Consider the following 16,481-nt stretch of genomic DNA (forward strand, 5'->3'; position numbering starts at 1 on the left):
CGATTCCGGTCAAGGGCATGTACCTTGTTGCGGGCACATCCCCAGTATTTGCAAGAGGCAGCTGAAGGATGATTCTCTCTCATCAATGTTTCTAACTCTCTATCCCTCTCTGTAAAAAAACAATAAAATATATATTAAAAAAAAAAAAAAGAGCCTCCCTCCCTCCCTGTGGAGAAGAAAATTGGACCCGCTTCCCCGAGGACCGAAGGCGCAGAATGCTAGGCCAAGGCACCAGGGAGTGGCCATACCCCGAAGCCTCGAGCGGATCTTCTGCCCCCTGAGGAGTAAGAGTCCCTGGTCCCCAACCCCATGGCTTTTGGCGGACCCTACCACATGTCAGGGCTTCTTATCTGTATTCCTGCCATCTCTGTTTCCCCTCGCTCTCTCTCTTCCTTCGTCTTTCTGTTTCCCTGCCTCTGGGTGCCCGGGCTCCTGTCCCCTCTGTGTTCTCTGTCACCCGTGTCTCTACTGGAGACAAGGGTGAGGCCTAGGGGCATGGCAGGGCGGGGAGGGGGGTTAGTGGCCAGACCAGGGGCCCGGGACATGAGCGCAACTTTCCAAGCTTCTCTTCCAGGCCCCTGTGGTTGGGGAGCTCCACAGAGGGAGAGATGAGTCAGCGGGGCCGCAGAGTGGGGTGGGGGGGTCTAGGTGGGGATGGGAATGCGGGGGTTCCCAAGGGCCAGGGAGTCGGCTGGGGCCCTCTGGGTCTTGGAACTCGGGTGGACATGGGGTGGGGGTAAACGATCAGTGAGTCCCCGGAAGGCACCCTGGAGGTTCCCACACTGGTAGGAGCTGTAGGACGCAGTTGTAGGACTGGCAGTGCCGCCCACACCACCCTTATCTGTAGATCCCCGTAGGAAAAGGGGGTTCCTAAATCCCCTCTAGGAGAGCGCAGGGATCTCTAGGCTGTAAGATTGTGATGATAGACCCATGTGTATGTGTGTATGTATGGGACATTTACCGTACTGTAACTGTTGTGTGATGTGAGTCTGTGAGTCCGTGTGTGTGTGTGTGTGTGTGTGTGTGTGTGTATTCTAGATGTCTGTGAGTCTCTCTGCATGTATGTACACTGGTGTGTGCATTTTTGTGATTGGTGGTTAAGGCATATATACACACAAACACACATATACACACAAACATATACACACATACATATATATGTGTGTGTGTGTGTGTCAATTTGGGCATCTGCAGAGCATATATATTTTCATCATTCAGCGTGTGTGCAAGTGTTTATCTGGGTGTGTCACTCATTAGATCTATATTAGAGTATGCGTCAATCTTTATTTCAGGGGCTCTGTTCCCTGTTCCCTGGGGATTCCATCTGGGGAAGCTAAGCCTACAATGAGCACAAAGGGAGGGCTGGAGCCCCTTTGGAGGAGGGTCCCCAGAGGAGCCCAGCCTCGGAGGTGGGCAGAGTGCAGTGATGTGAGAGGGGTCAGCTTCCAGGAGAAGTAAGGGGCAGCAGCCTCCACTCCCACCAGTTTCAACTCTCTCTCCCTCCTCGCTGACCATTCCAAAAAGGGCTAAAGAGGCGTGAGGCAGGTTCCAGATCCAGCCTCCTCTAACCTGGAAACCCCACTCTGCTCCTCCTCAGGGAGGGCGGGAAGGGAGTGGCCCTGTGGTTCAGCCCCGTCCTGGGGTTGAAAGATCAGAAAGACACCGTCCCACCCCTTCCTTCAGTGGCGTCCATCTCTGGGAGCTCAGTGTCTGGGTGGCCATGGGCGGAGGCTGAGGGGCCCCCAGGGTGGTGGTGGGGGGTGGTGGATAGAAACCAGATGCCTAGGGGGTTTATACTGGAAGGACCAGAGCCGCAGCCTCTACCCGCCCCTGCCACATGGCGCCTCTGCCTCGGCTGCCCCACCCCCTGGGAGGCTGGGCTGAGGGAGGCTGGGAGGGTGGAGGCAGGTCCTCGGTCAGGGCTCTCAGTTGCTGCCCCTCCCCACCCCTGCCTCTGCCCTTGGGGGCACTGAGAGGGGTCTGGGAATCTGGACTCAGGGATATCTTCTGGACCCAGGAATATCTGGGCTCAGTCGGGCTGCAGAACTATCTTTTGAAAAGGTGTGGAAATTGGAACCCAGGGTCCTGTGGAAACAGCTGGGGCTTCAGGCAGCCCCTCTGCCTGGCTTTGGGACAAATCTTAGGAGGGGACCCTGTGTCCAGGGACTGGCCCCTGGTATGGGCCCCGGCTCATATCGTCCCGGGGACCCTGCTCCTTCCTTCCTCTTTCTTCCCTGGCACCACGGCTCCTTCCCAGAGAGGACTGGGGCTTAAGGTCCCCCCAAAAGGAAGGAGAGAAGGTTCGCCTCCCTTGTCCCCCAAATCTTCTCCCCAACCCTGCACCTTTTCCCATCCTTTCCTCATTCCTCTTTTTGCCCTTCACTCTCTTCCTTTCCTCCCCAATTTAGTGTGAGCCTAATGCCTCTCCCGCCTGCCCTTTCTTCTCCGGAGTGTAGACTTTTCTCCTCTGTCTCAGTTGCCTGCCTCACCAACTGGACTTGAGCCTTTTTGCTACTGGTGCAGTAATTTCGCCAAAGCTTCCCCTTACCAGCTCTGAGTGTGTGTGTGTGTGTGTGTGTGTGTGTGTGTGTGTGTGTGTGTGTAGGGGGAGCAGAATGCCATCTGGCACATCAGGCTCAGATGCCCCCCCACCAGGGGGAGACTGCGAGGTCACGGGACACCCCACCACGGGCACTTCCTCTTGGGCAGACTGGGTGGGGTGGCCCGTGTAATCATGGAACACAATTATGCGCTATTTATACTCCGTCCCCGCCCCCCCACCTGCCTGGCTGCTTTAACCCTCTGGCCTCCTGGGTGCCTGACCAGGCCTCTGGCTATTTCCCTTGTCCTGCCCTTTCTTGAAGCCATTGTCTCCTCACCTTTGTTCCTCTGGGTCAGTTTCTTTTCCTTCTTAGATTTTTCCCCCCTGCTCTCTGTGTTTTGAATCAATGTACCTGGTATTCTGTTTTATTTTTTTCTCTCTCTCTCTGCTATAGTGCACAGTCTCTCTCCTGATTCTCTCGGATTGTATCATTTGCTCTATGTGTCTCTCGGTCTTTCTCTGTGTGTATTTTTTTTTTAAGATGTTAGTTTTTTTAAAAATATATATATATTTTAAATATATTTTATTGATTTCTTACAGAGAGGAAGAGAGAGGGAAAGAGAGCTAGAAACATCGATGAGAGAGAATCATCGATCAGCTGCCTCTTGCACACCCCCCACTGGGGATGTGCCCGCAACCAAGATACATGCCCTTGACCGGAATCGAACCTGGGACTTTTCAGTCAGCAGGTCTACGCTCTATCCACTGAGCCAAACTGGTTTTGGCTTTTAAAATATATTTTATTGATTTTTTTTACAGGGAGGAAGAGAGAGGGATAGAGAATTAGAAACATTGATGAGAATCATTGATCAGCTGCCTCTTGCACACCACCTACTGGGGTTGTGCCCGCAACCAAGGTACATGCCCTTGAACGGAATTGAACCCGGGACCTTTCAGTCAGCAGGTCTCCTCTCTGAGCCAAACCGGTTTTGGCTTTCTGTGTTTCTTCTTTTGCTTCTTGTCCTTTGTCTGGCAGTCACCCTGGTTCCCTAAACCTCTCCCCAAAAGTTGGGTCCACAGTGTTCCTTGGGGGAAATCAAATCATTGGGCTGGAATCTAGAATCTAGGGTCCCTATGCAGAACTTTGATCCTGCCTGCTGGTCAAGCTCCCTGGACTTCCACCAGCTCCGACTCCCTCCCACATTTTCCGTGGAGAGCTGGGAGAGCAAAGGGGCCAGGAAGTGGGCAATGGGGAAGAGACAGTGAGGAGGGGGGGGAGAGGGGGAGTGGGGAGGGAAGGACAGGGCCCCATTCTTCCGAGGGGCAGGGCTGGGCTGGAGGAGAGGGGTGTGTTGGAGAATAACTTGTAAAACAACCCCGGCTGGCTGGGCCCCTCCACGGGAGAGATGCTGGTTCTACTACTTGGCTGCCTAGTCCTCTCCCCCACAGACTTTCCTCAGGATCCAGGTTTCAGTGAACAGACGCTTTGATTTCCCTCTCCCAACCTTCCTTGTCTTTTACCCCGTTTTGATAAGAAGTCCTACCTGAACTCTAACTTCAGTCCTTCCTGCTGCGGAGGGAACCGTGTGTGGCGATGGGAAAGGGAACAGGAGCTCCCTCCAGGAAAGTGTGATCGCTCATGAGAACTAACATCCAAGGACGACTTGATGTGTGGCCAGGAGGGACCTGGGGAGGGTAAAAGGCAAGGAATAACGGAGCTAGGAAGCACATACCTTTTTTGGGGCTTACTCCAAAGGGGCTAGGCTTGAGCATGGATGAGTTGACCCAATGACCTTCTATCTCCACTCCCATTCCTGCCTGCCTTAATTTTCCCAGAATCTGAAGATCCAGGTTGTGCTCCAGAGAGTGAGGTGGGCCTGGGTGCCACTTCCCAGGAGGCATTGGGAAGAAGACTGGGGAATCCCCAAGCCTGTGCCGAGCCCTCCCCCACTCTCTGTCCCTTCCTCCAGGCTTTGCTCTGGAACCTCCCTACGTGATCCTAAAAGCCTGGGCAGTAGAAGCCTTCACCCCACAGTTCCCCCTCCCGTCTTTGGTAACACACACGCGCGCACACACACACACACACACACACTCATGCATCTACACACACATGCACACATACACTGCCCTCCTGATCTAGAGGTGGGTGACTGGGGAAACAAGCATCTCTGTGGTCACCTCGGGTGTGTGTGTGTGGTGTGTGCGCCTCCAGCCATGCCACTGAGCTCATTTGTGTGTGAGTTTGTCTGTGTTCATTCATGACAGTGGCTGTGTCCCCCTGGCAACTCTCTGTGTACGTGTGCATGTATCATCCTATGTTTGTCCATGAGTGTGTATGCTGTGTGTTCCAGTCTCTCTGTGTGAGTGTCGTCCCCAATCCCCCATCCCCCCCCTGGATCTCTAATTAGTGGTTTGGGGTTTGTTCCTTTTCCCTCCTGTTCCTTCCCTCAGCGGCAGCAGCGGCGGCAGCAGCCTCAGCAGCAGGAGTAGCAGCCGAGCAGCAGCCGAGAGCGGCAGCCAGGACGTTGGAGTCAGTAGGATTGTAGGATCGGAGCCCAAGTGGGAGCAGGAGTAGAGCTGGCCTGGGAGAGGAGCCGAGCCCTCCCAGGACCCTCAGGCCACCTACTGCCTGCACCCCCACTGCCAGACCTCCAGAGGAGAGACCCAGGACACCCAGCCCCAGATCCCCCAGGTATCTGACCCCGGGGAGTGCTGGGAGGGGTGCCCATAGATGCCCGTGGGGTTGCTGGGGGCCGGGCTGTGGGACACCTGGGCCCACCAACCTTTCAACCCTCCTCCTCAGCAGCCCCCAGGATGCCCTGACTCCTTGCCCATGTCCTTACCCCCCTCCAGCTCCCACCCCTTCCCCGGGAGCCCTTTCTCCTCTCCCGCCCAGATCCTTTCTTTGGGGAGCTCAGCAAATGGAGCAGGAAATTTGGACCCTCTGCCTCCCTCTCTCGCCCTGCTCATTGGATCCGGAGCCTTCTCCTCGGGGAAAGCTGTAATTAGAGGGTGGATCCCTACAGACAGAGAGCAGCCCCCCCCCCACTCCCCCCCCCCAGTCCCTACTAACTTTAGATCTCTTCTCTCCCATTCTCCCATTCTCCCGCCCTCTCCCTCTCCTTCTTTCTCCGGCTCGGCTCTCTCCATCTGCCTGGCTCCTTGGGACCCGTTCCCCAGCCTCAGGATGGCGTCCTCCCTGCTTGAGGTAACTGCCCCGCTCCCTCCCAGGACACCAGCCACCATCTCCATGGTCCTCCTCCCGCCCGCCCCCCACCTCCCAACTCACTCAGACAGTTGCTGTGGTGCTTGTCACTTTCAAGGGCCCCTCTGATGAGGAGAGAGGAATGGGGTCAGAGGAGGGGGAGAAGGGGGCAGGAGAAAGGAGGGGAGGAGAGCAGGACCAGGGGTCAGAGGGCAGCCTAAGGAAGAGGATTAGGCAAAAAGAAGGCAGGACCCCTATGGTCCACCAAGCACACCAACTCTGAGGAATGCAAAGGGGATGGAGGAAGGAGCTAATGGAGGGGACGGTGGGGAAATAAGGGCAGGGGATAGGTACGCTGGTAGCACACAGGGGGAGAAGGAGAAGGAGACAGGACTGGTTGAGCGGGCACAGAGTGGCAATTGGGTATAGGTCCTCGGGGGTCCTGTCTCCAGGGACTCAGCCTGAGCAGTGTCTGTCCGGTTTGTAGTGGGAAGGGGCTGGGCCTCCGGGCTGGTGTGTATGGGAGCGGAGGTGGGCGAGGAGGAAGGGAGAAGGCAGCCCTGTGCCCCAGCGCCTGAGCGGGGGCTGACCAGAGGAACTGGGCCCGGGCCTGAGAGGAGCCGAGGAGGAGGGCCAGGGTCTGAGGCCGCCTGCCCAGCTCACAAATATTTAGCTTTCAGCCAAAGACAAACTCGGCTCTATTTTGGGAGTGGGAGGCTCCAGGGCGGACCGGGCCACTTCCCCTCCAGGCTGGGACCCCAGCATCTCTCTCCTCCGGCACTGGGTACGGAGGGAACTGGGGTACCACGGGGTCAGGATTTCGGGGTCTTGAGAAATCCCTGACTCCACCAGGGCTCCCGAGGGAGTCATGGCACACAGCTGGAAAGGGGGACTCACAGCTCAGGGGCTGTTTTACAACGTCCTGCGTTTTCTCGGCTCCTGGGTCTCTGACTCTGTTTCTCTGTCGCCATCTCTGACCTGCTGTCCGGGTCCCTCTGCGGGAACCTGCAGCCGGGGAGCCCTCCCTGAACGTCGACCTCCTGACATGGCCTTGACGCTCCCATAGTCTTGGGCCCCTCAGGAGCCCCCATGGCTGTTTCCTGTGCCCTCGCTCAGGTCCCGGGGGTGATGGGCCAAACAGGAAGCCAACTCATTCGGCCTGCAGGAGCGGTGTGTGTGCGATGGCACCGGAGTCTCAATGCCTGTGTTTATTGGCCTGAGTGTAAGTGTTAGAATGTAAAGCAGGGCTGCATGCGTGGCTGGCTCTTTGAGAGCGCAGGTGTGTGTGTGTGTGTGTGTGTGTGTGTGTGTGTGAGCTGGGACATAGTTGTTAGTTCAGGTGGGGGGAATGGCGTACGGGTAAGGCTGAGAGACAGTGTGTGACTGAATTTGAGGGAATGACAGACAAGCCAATGGCGTGGACGCCATGTCCCTTGTCAGCACCCTTACCCAGTCAGGAGTCCCAGGTGTTGCAATGGGGACAGCCTGCTCTCCCTGTCATCTCTCCACGAGACTCTGTATTGAGCCATCATTGAAACACTGGTTGGTCTTGAGGAAGCAGGAGGACTAAGGTGCATGGAAATCCTGGGCCCACCCAAGGCAGGGGCAGTGTCAGTGGGCGTGGGCGTCACACGAGAGTTGCCAGCGTGGCACTGGTGCCAGGGGGAAAGGGACCCAGAGGCCTGCTGGAAAGACACCAGACAGGGACAGCACTTGGCAAGGGGAGCGTGCCATGGCCCTCACTCCCTGGGAGCTGGAGATGTTCCAACATAAAGGCATTCTGTTCCCTCCATGTCTTTTACCCATTTGGGGGCACCTGGGTCCTCGACTTTCCTTCCCCTTCTCCGCAACCACCACCACCAGGAAGCCCTCAGCCTGGTACGAGTGGGACCTGTGACGGTGGGAAGAACGTGGGGTTCAGACAGGGACGCAGTTGCTGCTTGCTGGGAAGCTCCCCTGGGCTGCGTGAGGTGCAGGAGAACAGGCAGGCGGGGTGCGTGCGGTCAGGGCCAGGTGCAGATGGAGAGCTGGAAGCTGGGAGAACGGAACAACTTGGGAGGAGGTTGGAAAAGTGGACAACTGGAAACTGGGACCTTGGGTGCTCACAGCCGATGGCCAGTCCGTCCTCAGATAGGCCGTGAGCCAATGTCCCAGTGGGAGGTCCGCCTGGCGCCCGGAACACCTTCCCAGCTGAGCACCTGGGTGAGGGAGCTGGGACCGCTCCTCTGGTTCCTCCTTCAGAGGCCCCCTCCCATCCTTGAAGTCTGCTTTGTGGTGTTGTTCTGAGGACTAGTGGGTGGGAGAAGGTGGGTGTGAAAACAATCGGAAGGTAAGATTTCTGGGTCCTGAGAAGGTAATGCAATTGATTAGATATGAGGCTCCTAGTTAGAGCCCCTCACCAGCGCCCTCTCCCCAGGTCTCAGGAGAGCGCAAGCAGCCAGGGAAGGAAACTGAGTCTGTGGTTAAGCTTAGTCAGGGGCCCAGCCCTTGGCTCTTAGAACAGTCTGCGTGGGCCTGAGGTCTCACTCCTTTTCCTTGCCCCCAGGGCCCCTGAGGGCCTCCGCTCCCCGGGGCTGGGGTCTCCTGTTGGCCTGGGGCTGCTGGCCTCCTTTCACCCCTCCTCCCCTCCCCACAGCTGGGTGGGGTCCCTGGGCTTGGCTGAGGCCCCTGTGGCCACAGTGTGAGGGCCGGGCGGGGGCCGGCGTCGGCGTTTTTAAAAATAAACCGACCGCAGGGAAACCAACGGAGCCGGCCTGGGCTGGGCAGAGGAGGAGGGGGCAGTCAGGGGGAGAAGGCGGGAGAAGCGGCCTGGTCTGGGGTGTTTTGGGGCCCGGCAGCATGGTGGTTTTCTTCGGTAGGAAATCTGCTTTTCTTCCTTCCCCTCCTGCTCCCCCTTCCTCTTCCTCCTTTCCCCTCTGTTTTCCTTTGCCTTCCTAGCCCAGTCTCTTTCCACCACCTCTCTTTGTTTATACTGGTTTCCTCTAGCTCCCTCCCTTTTGTCTTTCCACCTTCCTGCTCTGTTGGGGTTCCTGCCTTTTCTGTCCCCAAGGCCAGTTTCCCCCTCTTTTCCTTCCCCCACCTCTGGGGGCTTTTACATAATCTCCTCACCCTGTGCCAGAGGCTTGGCCCCGGGTCTCTGGGTCTCTGCCTCTCCCCTTCCTACCCCATGTCTCTCTTTGTCCTGCTGGGACCCTGCTCCTGCCCCAGCTGCTGCCCCGCCTCAGCCCACCCCCTGCTTGGGGCATCGGAGGCTCCAGGAGAACCCTGGCTGGGAAGCACCGGGCTTTCATCATGGCCAGATGGGAGGGGGCTTTGGTGCCTCCGGTTTGGGAGTCCATGTCCATGGAGCATCAGGCTTGCACTTGGGGAGCAGTGCACGCGCCCTTCACTGCAACCCCAAGGCCCTAGGCCTACCTTGAGGATTGGCATCACCCACACACAACATGTTGGCAGGCAGGGCTGGGAACCCTGGGCTCCTGGGTTCTTCTTCAGCTTTACTGAAGGCACCACCAAGTACATTGGCTTTTTTTTTTTTTTTTTTAAATACATTTTATTGATTTTTTACAGAGAGGAAGGGAGAGGGATAGAGAGTTAGAAACATCCATAAGAGAGAAACATCAATCAGCTGCCTCTTGCACACCTCCCACTGGGGATGTGCCCACAACCTAGGTACATGCCCTTGACCAGAAATGACCCTGGGAACCTTCAGTCCGAAGACCGATGCTCTATCCACTGAGTCAAACCGGTTAGGACTACATTGGCTTTTGAGGAGCCCAGTCAGGGAACTGTCCAGGGTCAGCTTTTGAGGACATCTTGTGTGTGTGTGTGTGTGTGTGTGTGTGTGTGTGTTTGTGATTCTCAGTAATGGATGCCTGTCTATGCCAGCCAGGAATTCTGGAGGGCACCTCCTCCAGGCAGTCCCAGGGAGGAGTACCAGGCTCCTGAGGGAGGACTAGTCTGGTAGCAACAGCAGGAGGGGCATTAAGGGCCTTCTCAAAGCCCCTCAGGCCCCACTTCTGCAGAGCTTCCTTCACTCTCTGTGCTGGAAGGGTGCAAAGAGACCAGCTACTTGGGCTGCGTGTCAGGGGACACTGAGGCATGGAGGGGTGTGGCTGCGAGCCAGTATCCTAGCCACCCCAATTTCTTACCCTGGAGGGGCCTGGGGACTTCAAGCTCTTCTGCCCCACAAACGGGGTACCAGCTGGCTCCACGAGGCAGGAGGTGCCCACTGCCCGCTTGAAAGACATTCTTGCCTCAGCCACAGTCTTGGCTTGGCGGCAGCCCTGTTCCCTCTCAATGTCTCAGTGTCTCAGCCATCGCTTCCTCTCGCTCCCAAGGCCCGGGGTCCCTGCCAAGAGATTCCTTACCAGGGACATGAGGACAAGGCCTTGGGGAGACCAGCCTGGGCCACTGCCTTAGTCAGGAGCTGAAGTGGAGACAGGAAGTGAAATATGGGGCAATGCTGGGAAAATCTGGAATGGGGGTAGCTTCAGTCTCCTAATATTTTTCCTCCTTCCCAGGCTGCTCTTTGAGCCTCATCTTCCCTCTCCCAGTCCCTGGCTGTGGCCTCTGCTCCGGACCACTCCCAGGGATCAGGGTCCCTAATTCTTACCTCGTCCAGGTGTGGCGGCCCTTCCCCGGGCTCTGTAAGAGGGAGCTCCTGTCTCTCTGAGGCCTTTGCACACCCCCAGCTACGTGAGCCCTTTTCTTGCCTCCTCAGTTGGGTGTTAAGCTGTAGTCCTGGCTTCTGCCTTCCTTCCACAATGCCACCTGAGCTCTGTCCTGGGACCCAGTCCTCGCTGGCCCCTCCTCTTACCTCTCCTTCCCCATTCTCTCAAATTCTTCCCTGACCCCTCCGTTCTCTTCTCCTTGTGTGGAGGTTGAAATCCTAGTTTACCTTCTCTCTGAGTTCTCCTCCTCCCCCCTAAGCCGTGCTTCCGTGTCTCCCCAGGAGGAAGCTCACTATGGCTCCAGTCCGCTGGCCATGCTGACGGCGGCGTGCAGCAAATTCGGCGGCTCCAGCCCTCTGCGGGACTCCACCACCCTGGGCAAAGCAGGCACCAAGAAACCATACTCCGTGGGCAGCGACCTCTCGGCTCCGAAAACCATGGGCGACGCCTACCCAGCCCCCTTCTCAAGCACCAATGGGCTCCTCTCCCCTGCAGGCAGCCCTCCGGCACCCACCTCGGGCTACGCCAACGACTACCCCGCCTTTTCTCACTCTTTCTCTGGGCCCACAGGCACCCAGGATCCCGGGCTCCTAGTGCCCAAGGGCCACACTTCCTCTGACTGCCTGCCTAGCGTCTACACCTCTCTGGACATGGCGCACCCCTATGGCTCCTGGTACAAGGCAGGCATCCACGCAGGCATCTCACCGGGCCCGGGCAATGCTCCTACACCTTGGTGGGACATGCACCCTGGGGGCAACTGGCTGGGAGGCGGGCAGGGCCAGGGTGATGGGCTGCAGGGGACATTGCCCACAGGCCCCGCTCAGCCTCCGTTGAACCCCCAGCTACCCACCTACCCGGCCGACTTTGCCCCCCTTAATCCATCCCCCTACCCAGCTCCTCACCTTCTGCAACCGGGTCCTCAGCATGTCTTACCCCAAGATGTCTATAAGTCCAAGGCCGTGGGCAATAGCGGGCAGCTGGAGGGGAGCGGTGGAGCCAAAACCCCCCGTGGCACAGGCACAGGGGGCAGCGGTGGCTATGGGGGCAGCGGAGCGGGGCGCTCCTCCTGCGACTGCCCTAACTGCCAGGAGATAGAGCGCCTGGGGGCGGCGGCGGCCGGGCTGCGGAAGAAGCCCATCCACAGCTGCCACATCCCCGGCTGCGGCAAGGTGTACGGCAAGGCCTCGCACCTGAAGGCGCACTTGCGCTGGCACACGGGCGAGAGGCCCTTCGTCTGCAATTGGCTCTTCTGTGGCAAGAGGTTCACCCGTTCGGACGAGCTGGAGCGCCACGTGCGCACCCACACCCGGGAGAAGAAGTTCACCTGCCTGCTCTGCTCCAAGCGCTTCACCCGCAGCGACCACCTGAGCAAGCACCAGCGCACCCACGGCGAGCCGGGCCCGGGCCCCCCGCCCGGCGGCTCCAAGGAGCTGGGGGAGGGCCGCGGCGTGGGGGAAGAGGAGGCCAACCAGACACCCCGGCCTCCAGCCTCTCCGGCACCCCCAGAGAAAGCCCCCGAGGGCAGCCCGGAGCAGAGCAACCTGCTGGAGATCTGAGCGGGGGGAGGGTCTCCAGCCCCAGGGCTGCTCGCCAGCCTCTCCTGGCCCCGTGGACCACTGCTTGGCCCTCGCTCCTTTGCCCCATGCATGCTGCCCTTTGGGGTGCTCTCCATCTCTCCCAGGCTATGCTGAGCCTGGGTATCACCCTGCATGCCTCCTCAGCTCCCCGCGTCCCCTTGCCATAAGCCCATCCCATAAGCTCTCATCTTAGGCCCTCCTCACCTGGTGCCCGATTTCTGTCCTCTGGCTTCCGAAACTCTTCCTCGCCCTTGCTCACAGCTTCCCCCGCTTCTGCTCTTATCACACCAACTCGCTTTCCTCCCGTGGACTCCCAACACCTTATTGCTCCACCTTATTAACTCCTGGACACCCACCCTCCTGCTTCCCAAGCTTATTTACCACTCTCCCTCTGCTTCCAGGCTCCAGGCTCCCCGAGTTCTCATTCCACTGCTGTCCCTGCTCCAGAGCATTCTTCCTTTTTACAAACACAACGACGATAACGATGACGGTGATGATGATAATTTATTGCCCCCTGGTGGCCTCTTCATTAGGGACCAGAGTTAGGGGGATTGGGGTTAGTGACCTGGCAGGGAGCAGGGTACTAAAAGGGGGGCAGACCATTGGGGATCTGATCCCAAAGATGGGGTGACCCCCAGGGTCAGGGAGGCTGCCCCCAGGCCTGTATATTTAACCCCTATGTTCCAAGAGAAATGAATAATAATAATAATTCTATTTATCTAAGTTATGATGACAGGTCAGGTAGAGTGAGCTGGGGACGGGGGAAGGAGGTCCGTCTCTGCTATGGAAATTTTAGCCAAATGCATCTCGGAATAGAAGTGTTAGGAGAGATCTTGTTAATAGAATTTCTATCATCAGGGTCTCAGTTAAAGGGGTTTCTCTTTTAATGGAATCTGCTAATAGGATTGGTTAGCTTGGACTGTTAAAGAGTGATGGGGTTATCTCTCAATTAGGGGATCCCTAATATTCCCGCCCCCAGCCAGAAGCTGTGAAACTTCAAGTCCTATGGAGGGGGGAGGGGGACTGGAATTACCCCAGCTTCCTCAAACCCAGAACCAGTTCTTCCACTTCTCCTCCGCTGACACCATGACCCCATCGGGCTAATCCCTTGTTGCCATGGTTATGGAGAATTTACAGCTGCCATTTTAGACAGGCTCATGGGAGAAGCCCACCTCACAGGAGGAGGTCATTGGTCTGGAGGTGCCTCTCCTGCAGAATAGGTGGGGAAGGTTTTCCCTGGGGTCAGATGAAAAAACATCAAGTATTTATTGAGTGCCTACTCCGTGAACAAGGCCGGTGCCTAGAAGCCATGACAAAGAAGTTACAGAGCTAGGAGGACATAGGTCCCTAAGCTGATTGGGGTGCATACACAGGCCCCCAACTGGGGACTTTTGACGCTCCCACCTCCACCTCCAGTGACTTTCAAGCCGCTTCGTGCCTTTGAATACCTTTCCTGTGACTTTGGATCCTCCTTTTCTGTCTCCTGCTCCCTCAAAGGCCCCGGTTAGAGGGTTCAAGCCGCTGGGGCTTGGGGAGAGGGTAATAAAATGGAAGGGAAGGGATCATGCCCTCATGGAGTCTTTTCTTTTTTCTTTTTTTAATTTAATAAATAAAAGTTCGATTTTAAACTTTGTCCTGGTGAGAAAAGGGGGCTCGGAAGGGAAAAGGGTGAGCCACAGGACTTTTTTTCTTGGGAAAACTGGGGCCTGCGTTCTGGGGAGCTGGTTGGCACAGGGTGCCCGCTGGAGAAGCTTCGTCCCCAGCACTCCAGCGAGAACGGCGCTGACCGCGTACAGCTCTCAGCCGAGCTGGGGAGGCGGAGGGGCTTCTTCTTGCTCCTCCTCGGACCCTGCAGCCATGGGCCCTGCAGCATGGACCCTGCAGCCATGGGCCCTGCAGCCATGGACCCTGCAGCCATGGGCCCTGCAGCCATGGGCCCTGCAGCCATGGACCCTGCAGCATGGACCCTGCAGCCATGGACCCTGCAGCCATGGACCCTGCAGCATGGACCCTGCAGCCATGGGCCCTGCAGCCATGGGCCCTGCAGCCATGGGCCCTGCAGCCATGGACTCTGCAGCCATGGACCCTGCAGCCATGGACCCTGCAGCCATGGACCCTGCAGCATGGACCCTGCAGCCATGGGCCCTGCAGGCCCGTACCAATTGCGGCCCCAGCCCCGCCAAGGGGCGGCCCCGCGGGCGCCCGGCCTGGCACCTCCCCCGCCCCCATCCCGGCCGCAATCAGCCGTGCCCGCCGCGGAGTTAGCGGGGGAACAAAAGCCGGTCTGTGGCGGCCGTCCGCGGCCACAATAGGGCTTTGTGCGGCCCTCACCCCCGGGCTCCCCTGCTGGCCCAGGGGGCTCTAGGGCCGCGCCCCCGGGCCCGGGCCCGACTGCGAGGGCGCCCGGCCCACCGTCCCCATCGCGGGCTCGGGAGCCGCGAGGAGGTGCCAGAGGTGGCGGCCGGGCCGGCGGGCGGGCGGAGGAGTGGGGGGCCGGGGCGGCGGGTCCGGGGCGGCGAGCCGGGCGGTCTCGGGGCGCCAGCCCCCTCCCCACCCGGCCGCCCTCCGCCAGGTGCGAAATCTCCTGCCTCCGGCGCGGCTTCAAAGGCGCTTTGAAGAAGTCGGGGGGCCGAGGGGCCGGGGCCGGGGTGCTGGGAGCTGCCCGCGCGGGGAGCCTGGAGTGGACCCCGGTCCCGCCCCGCCCGCCCGGACCCCCCAGGGCCTGGCCCGCTGGCCTCCGGCCTCCGCCTGCCCGGTGCCAGCTCCGGCCCGCCGCAGCCCGCGGCCCTCCCTCCCCGCCCCGCGGCCCCTTTCATCTTCCCCAGACTCCGCTTGGGGTTTGCTGGGTTCGGGGAGATAAAAACCGCCTCAAACAGCGGCGGCGCGCCGCCAGGACAAACAGGGCCGGGCGGGCCATGTGCGCCTGGTTAAGGCCCGGCCGGGTCGCCGGGAAGGGGCGGCGGGCCGCGCGCCAAGCACCCGGCTCCCGGGCTGCCGCCCGAAGTGGGGGGCCCGGGTCAGGCGCTGCCTCGGTTTCCCGCCCAGGTCGCAGGGGGTGGGTGGGTGGCGACCTCCCGCCAAGCTCCCCCCGCCCCCGGGGCTGCGGGTCCCCGTCGCGGTGTCGCCGGGGCGGCGGCGCCCCTTGGTGGAGCCCGCGGGGAGTGCGCCAGGCCCGCGCTGCAGTCCCCCCAGAGTCTGCAAGTTGTGAAAACCATCCCAGGAACATTAAGTGAGGAGTATGGGGAAGGCGGTGTCAGAATGGGAATACACAGAGCACATACTTCCTCTTTCCAGTTCCCATCGCGGGCTAGGAGGCAAGCGCCCACCCATTAATTATAACACAACCTCCTGTTGAAAATCAGGCTTCACCAAAGGGAGGTGGAAGTTGCAGGCCGAGGCCGTAGTAACTTCGTGGGGGTATCTTTGGGTTGGATGGTGTCACACCTGAGGCAAAACTAAATCTTTGTGATGGGTTCTCAGCGCTTTCCACTAATCTGTCAGAGTCACAGACTCCCTCTACCTCCAAACCTGTCCTGCTCCCCCTTCCCAAGGAGAACTTCCCTAACGAGATCCCCAAAGGGTTTTTACATTATGCTCTGCAAGCCTTCTGGGACTTCCCAGGCTTCAGTGAACGGAGCTAGCAAAACTGTCCTGTGCGGTATTATCACCTGGGAGCTTTTTGGAAATTTAGCTTCACAGGTCCACTCGGAATCTGCATTTTAGCAAGATCCTCAGATGAGTCGTATGGCCATTAACATTCTAGAGTCCTTGTTTTCTGACCTGGGAATAACTCTTGGTAGAAAGGAGCAGCAGACACAGAATCTAAGAGTGCTAACTTATAATGAGCCCTTATAATACCTACCATGAGATGAGCAGTTCTTGGGAGTGAGGACTGTGCCTCAAAAATTTCTCTGTCCCGTCCTAGCCAGTTTTGCTCAGTGGATAGAGCATCAGCCTGAGGACTGAAAGGTCCTGGGTTGATTCCGGTCAAGGCCATATGCTCGGGTTGCAGGCTCAGTCCCCAGTAGGGATTGTGCAGGAGGCAGCCAATCAATGATTTTCTCTCATCATTGATATTTCTATGTCTCTCTCCCCCTCCCTTCCTCTACCAATAAAAACATTAAAAACATTTCTCTGTCCCCAGAGCATGGTCCTTGGAATTTGCTCATTAATTTTGTTGAGTGAATGAACCAATGCCTAAGTTGTTTAGTCCATGACAGCTATGACTAATGATCTCTGATATCTGTTTAGCGGTTTATAATTTATTAAATGGCTTCATTTCCATTTTGAATGAGAAACAACCACATGAAATAATTAGGGCACTGCAAGTGAGGAAGTGGAGGCTTAAAGAATTCAATGATTTTTCCCAAGGTCATGGAGCTGTAAGCCGAGGAGCCACTATTCTGCATTAGTCTCCTTGGAGTTAGATAGAATAAGATCAATTTCACTTTTATTCTGAAGTTAGAATGCCTGGTTTTGATATTTTC

The 16,481-nt window shown here is 58.0% G+C and overlaps 1 protein-coding gene across 3 annotated transcripts; it reads left to right on the forward strand.

Moving 5' to 3' along the window:
• The first annotated feature begins 4,759 nt into the window (after nt 1-4,759).
• Nucleotides 4,760-13,622, forward strand: SP7 (Sp7 transcription factor). 3 transcript variants are annotated; one of them, XM_084879062.1, is made up of 4 exons: nt 4,760-4,778; nt 4,994-5,234; nt 5,723-5,750; nt 10,699-13,622. In XM_084879062.1, the coding sequence occupies exons 3-4, from the start codon at nt 5,730-5,732 to the stop codon at nt 11,971-11,973; spliced, it is 1,296 nt and encodes a 431-aa protein (XP_084735188.1). In that variant the 5' UTR covers nt 4,760-4,778; nt 4,994-5,234; nt 5,723-5,729; the 3' UTR covers nt 11,974-13,622. The 3 variants fall into 3 exon arrangements, with proteins under 3 accessions (XP_084735188.1, XP_084735187.1, XP_084735189.1); XM_084879061.1 differs by lacking the exon at nt 4,760-4,778 and adding an exon at nt 4,787-4,835; XM_084879063.1 differs by lacking the exons at nt 4,760-4,778; nt 5,723-5,750 and adding an exon at nt 4,787-4,835.
• Nucleotides 13,623-16,481: the final 2,859 nt, after the last annotated feature.

The sequence above is a fragment of the Pipistrellus hanaki genome, assembly GCF_964339955.1.
Source record: "Pipistrellus hanaki genome assembly, chromosome: 3".
In the NCBI taxonomy this organism is placed as follows: domain Eukaryota; kingdom Metazoa; phylum Chordata; class Mammalia; order Chiroptera; family Vespertilionidae; genus Pipistrellus; species Pipistrellus hanaki.

Bases quoted from the DNA above. Each gene is read 5' to 3' on its own strand.
- SP7 (XM_084879062.1), top strand. From the start codon at position 5,730: ATGGCGTCCTCCCTGCTTGAG. The intron at 5,751-10,698 runs GTAACTGCCCCG...GTGTCTCCCCAG, and splicing joins TGGCGTCCTCCCTGCTTGAG to GAGGAAGCTCACTATGGCTC.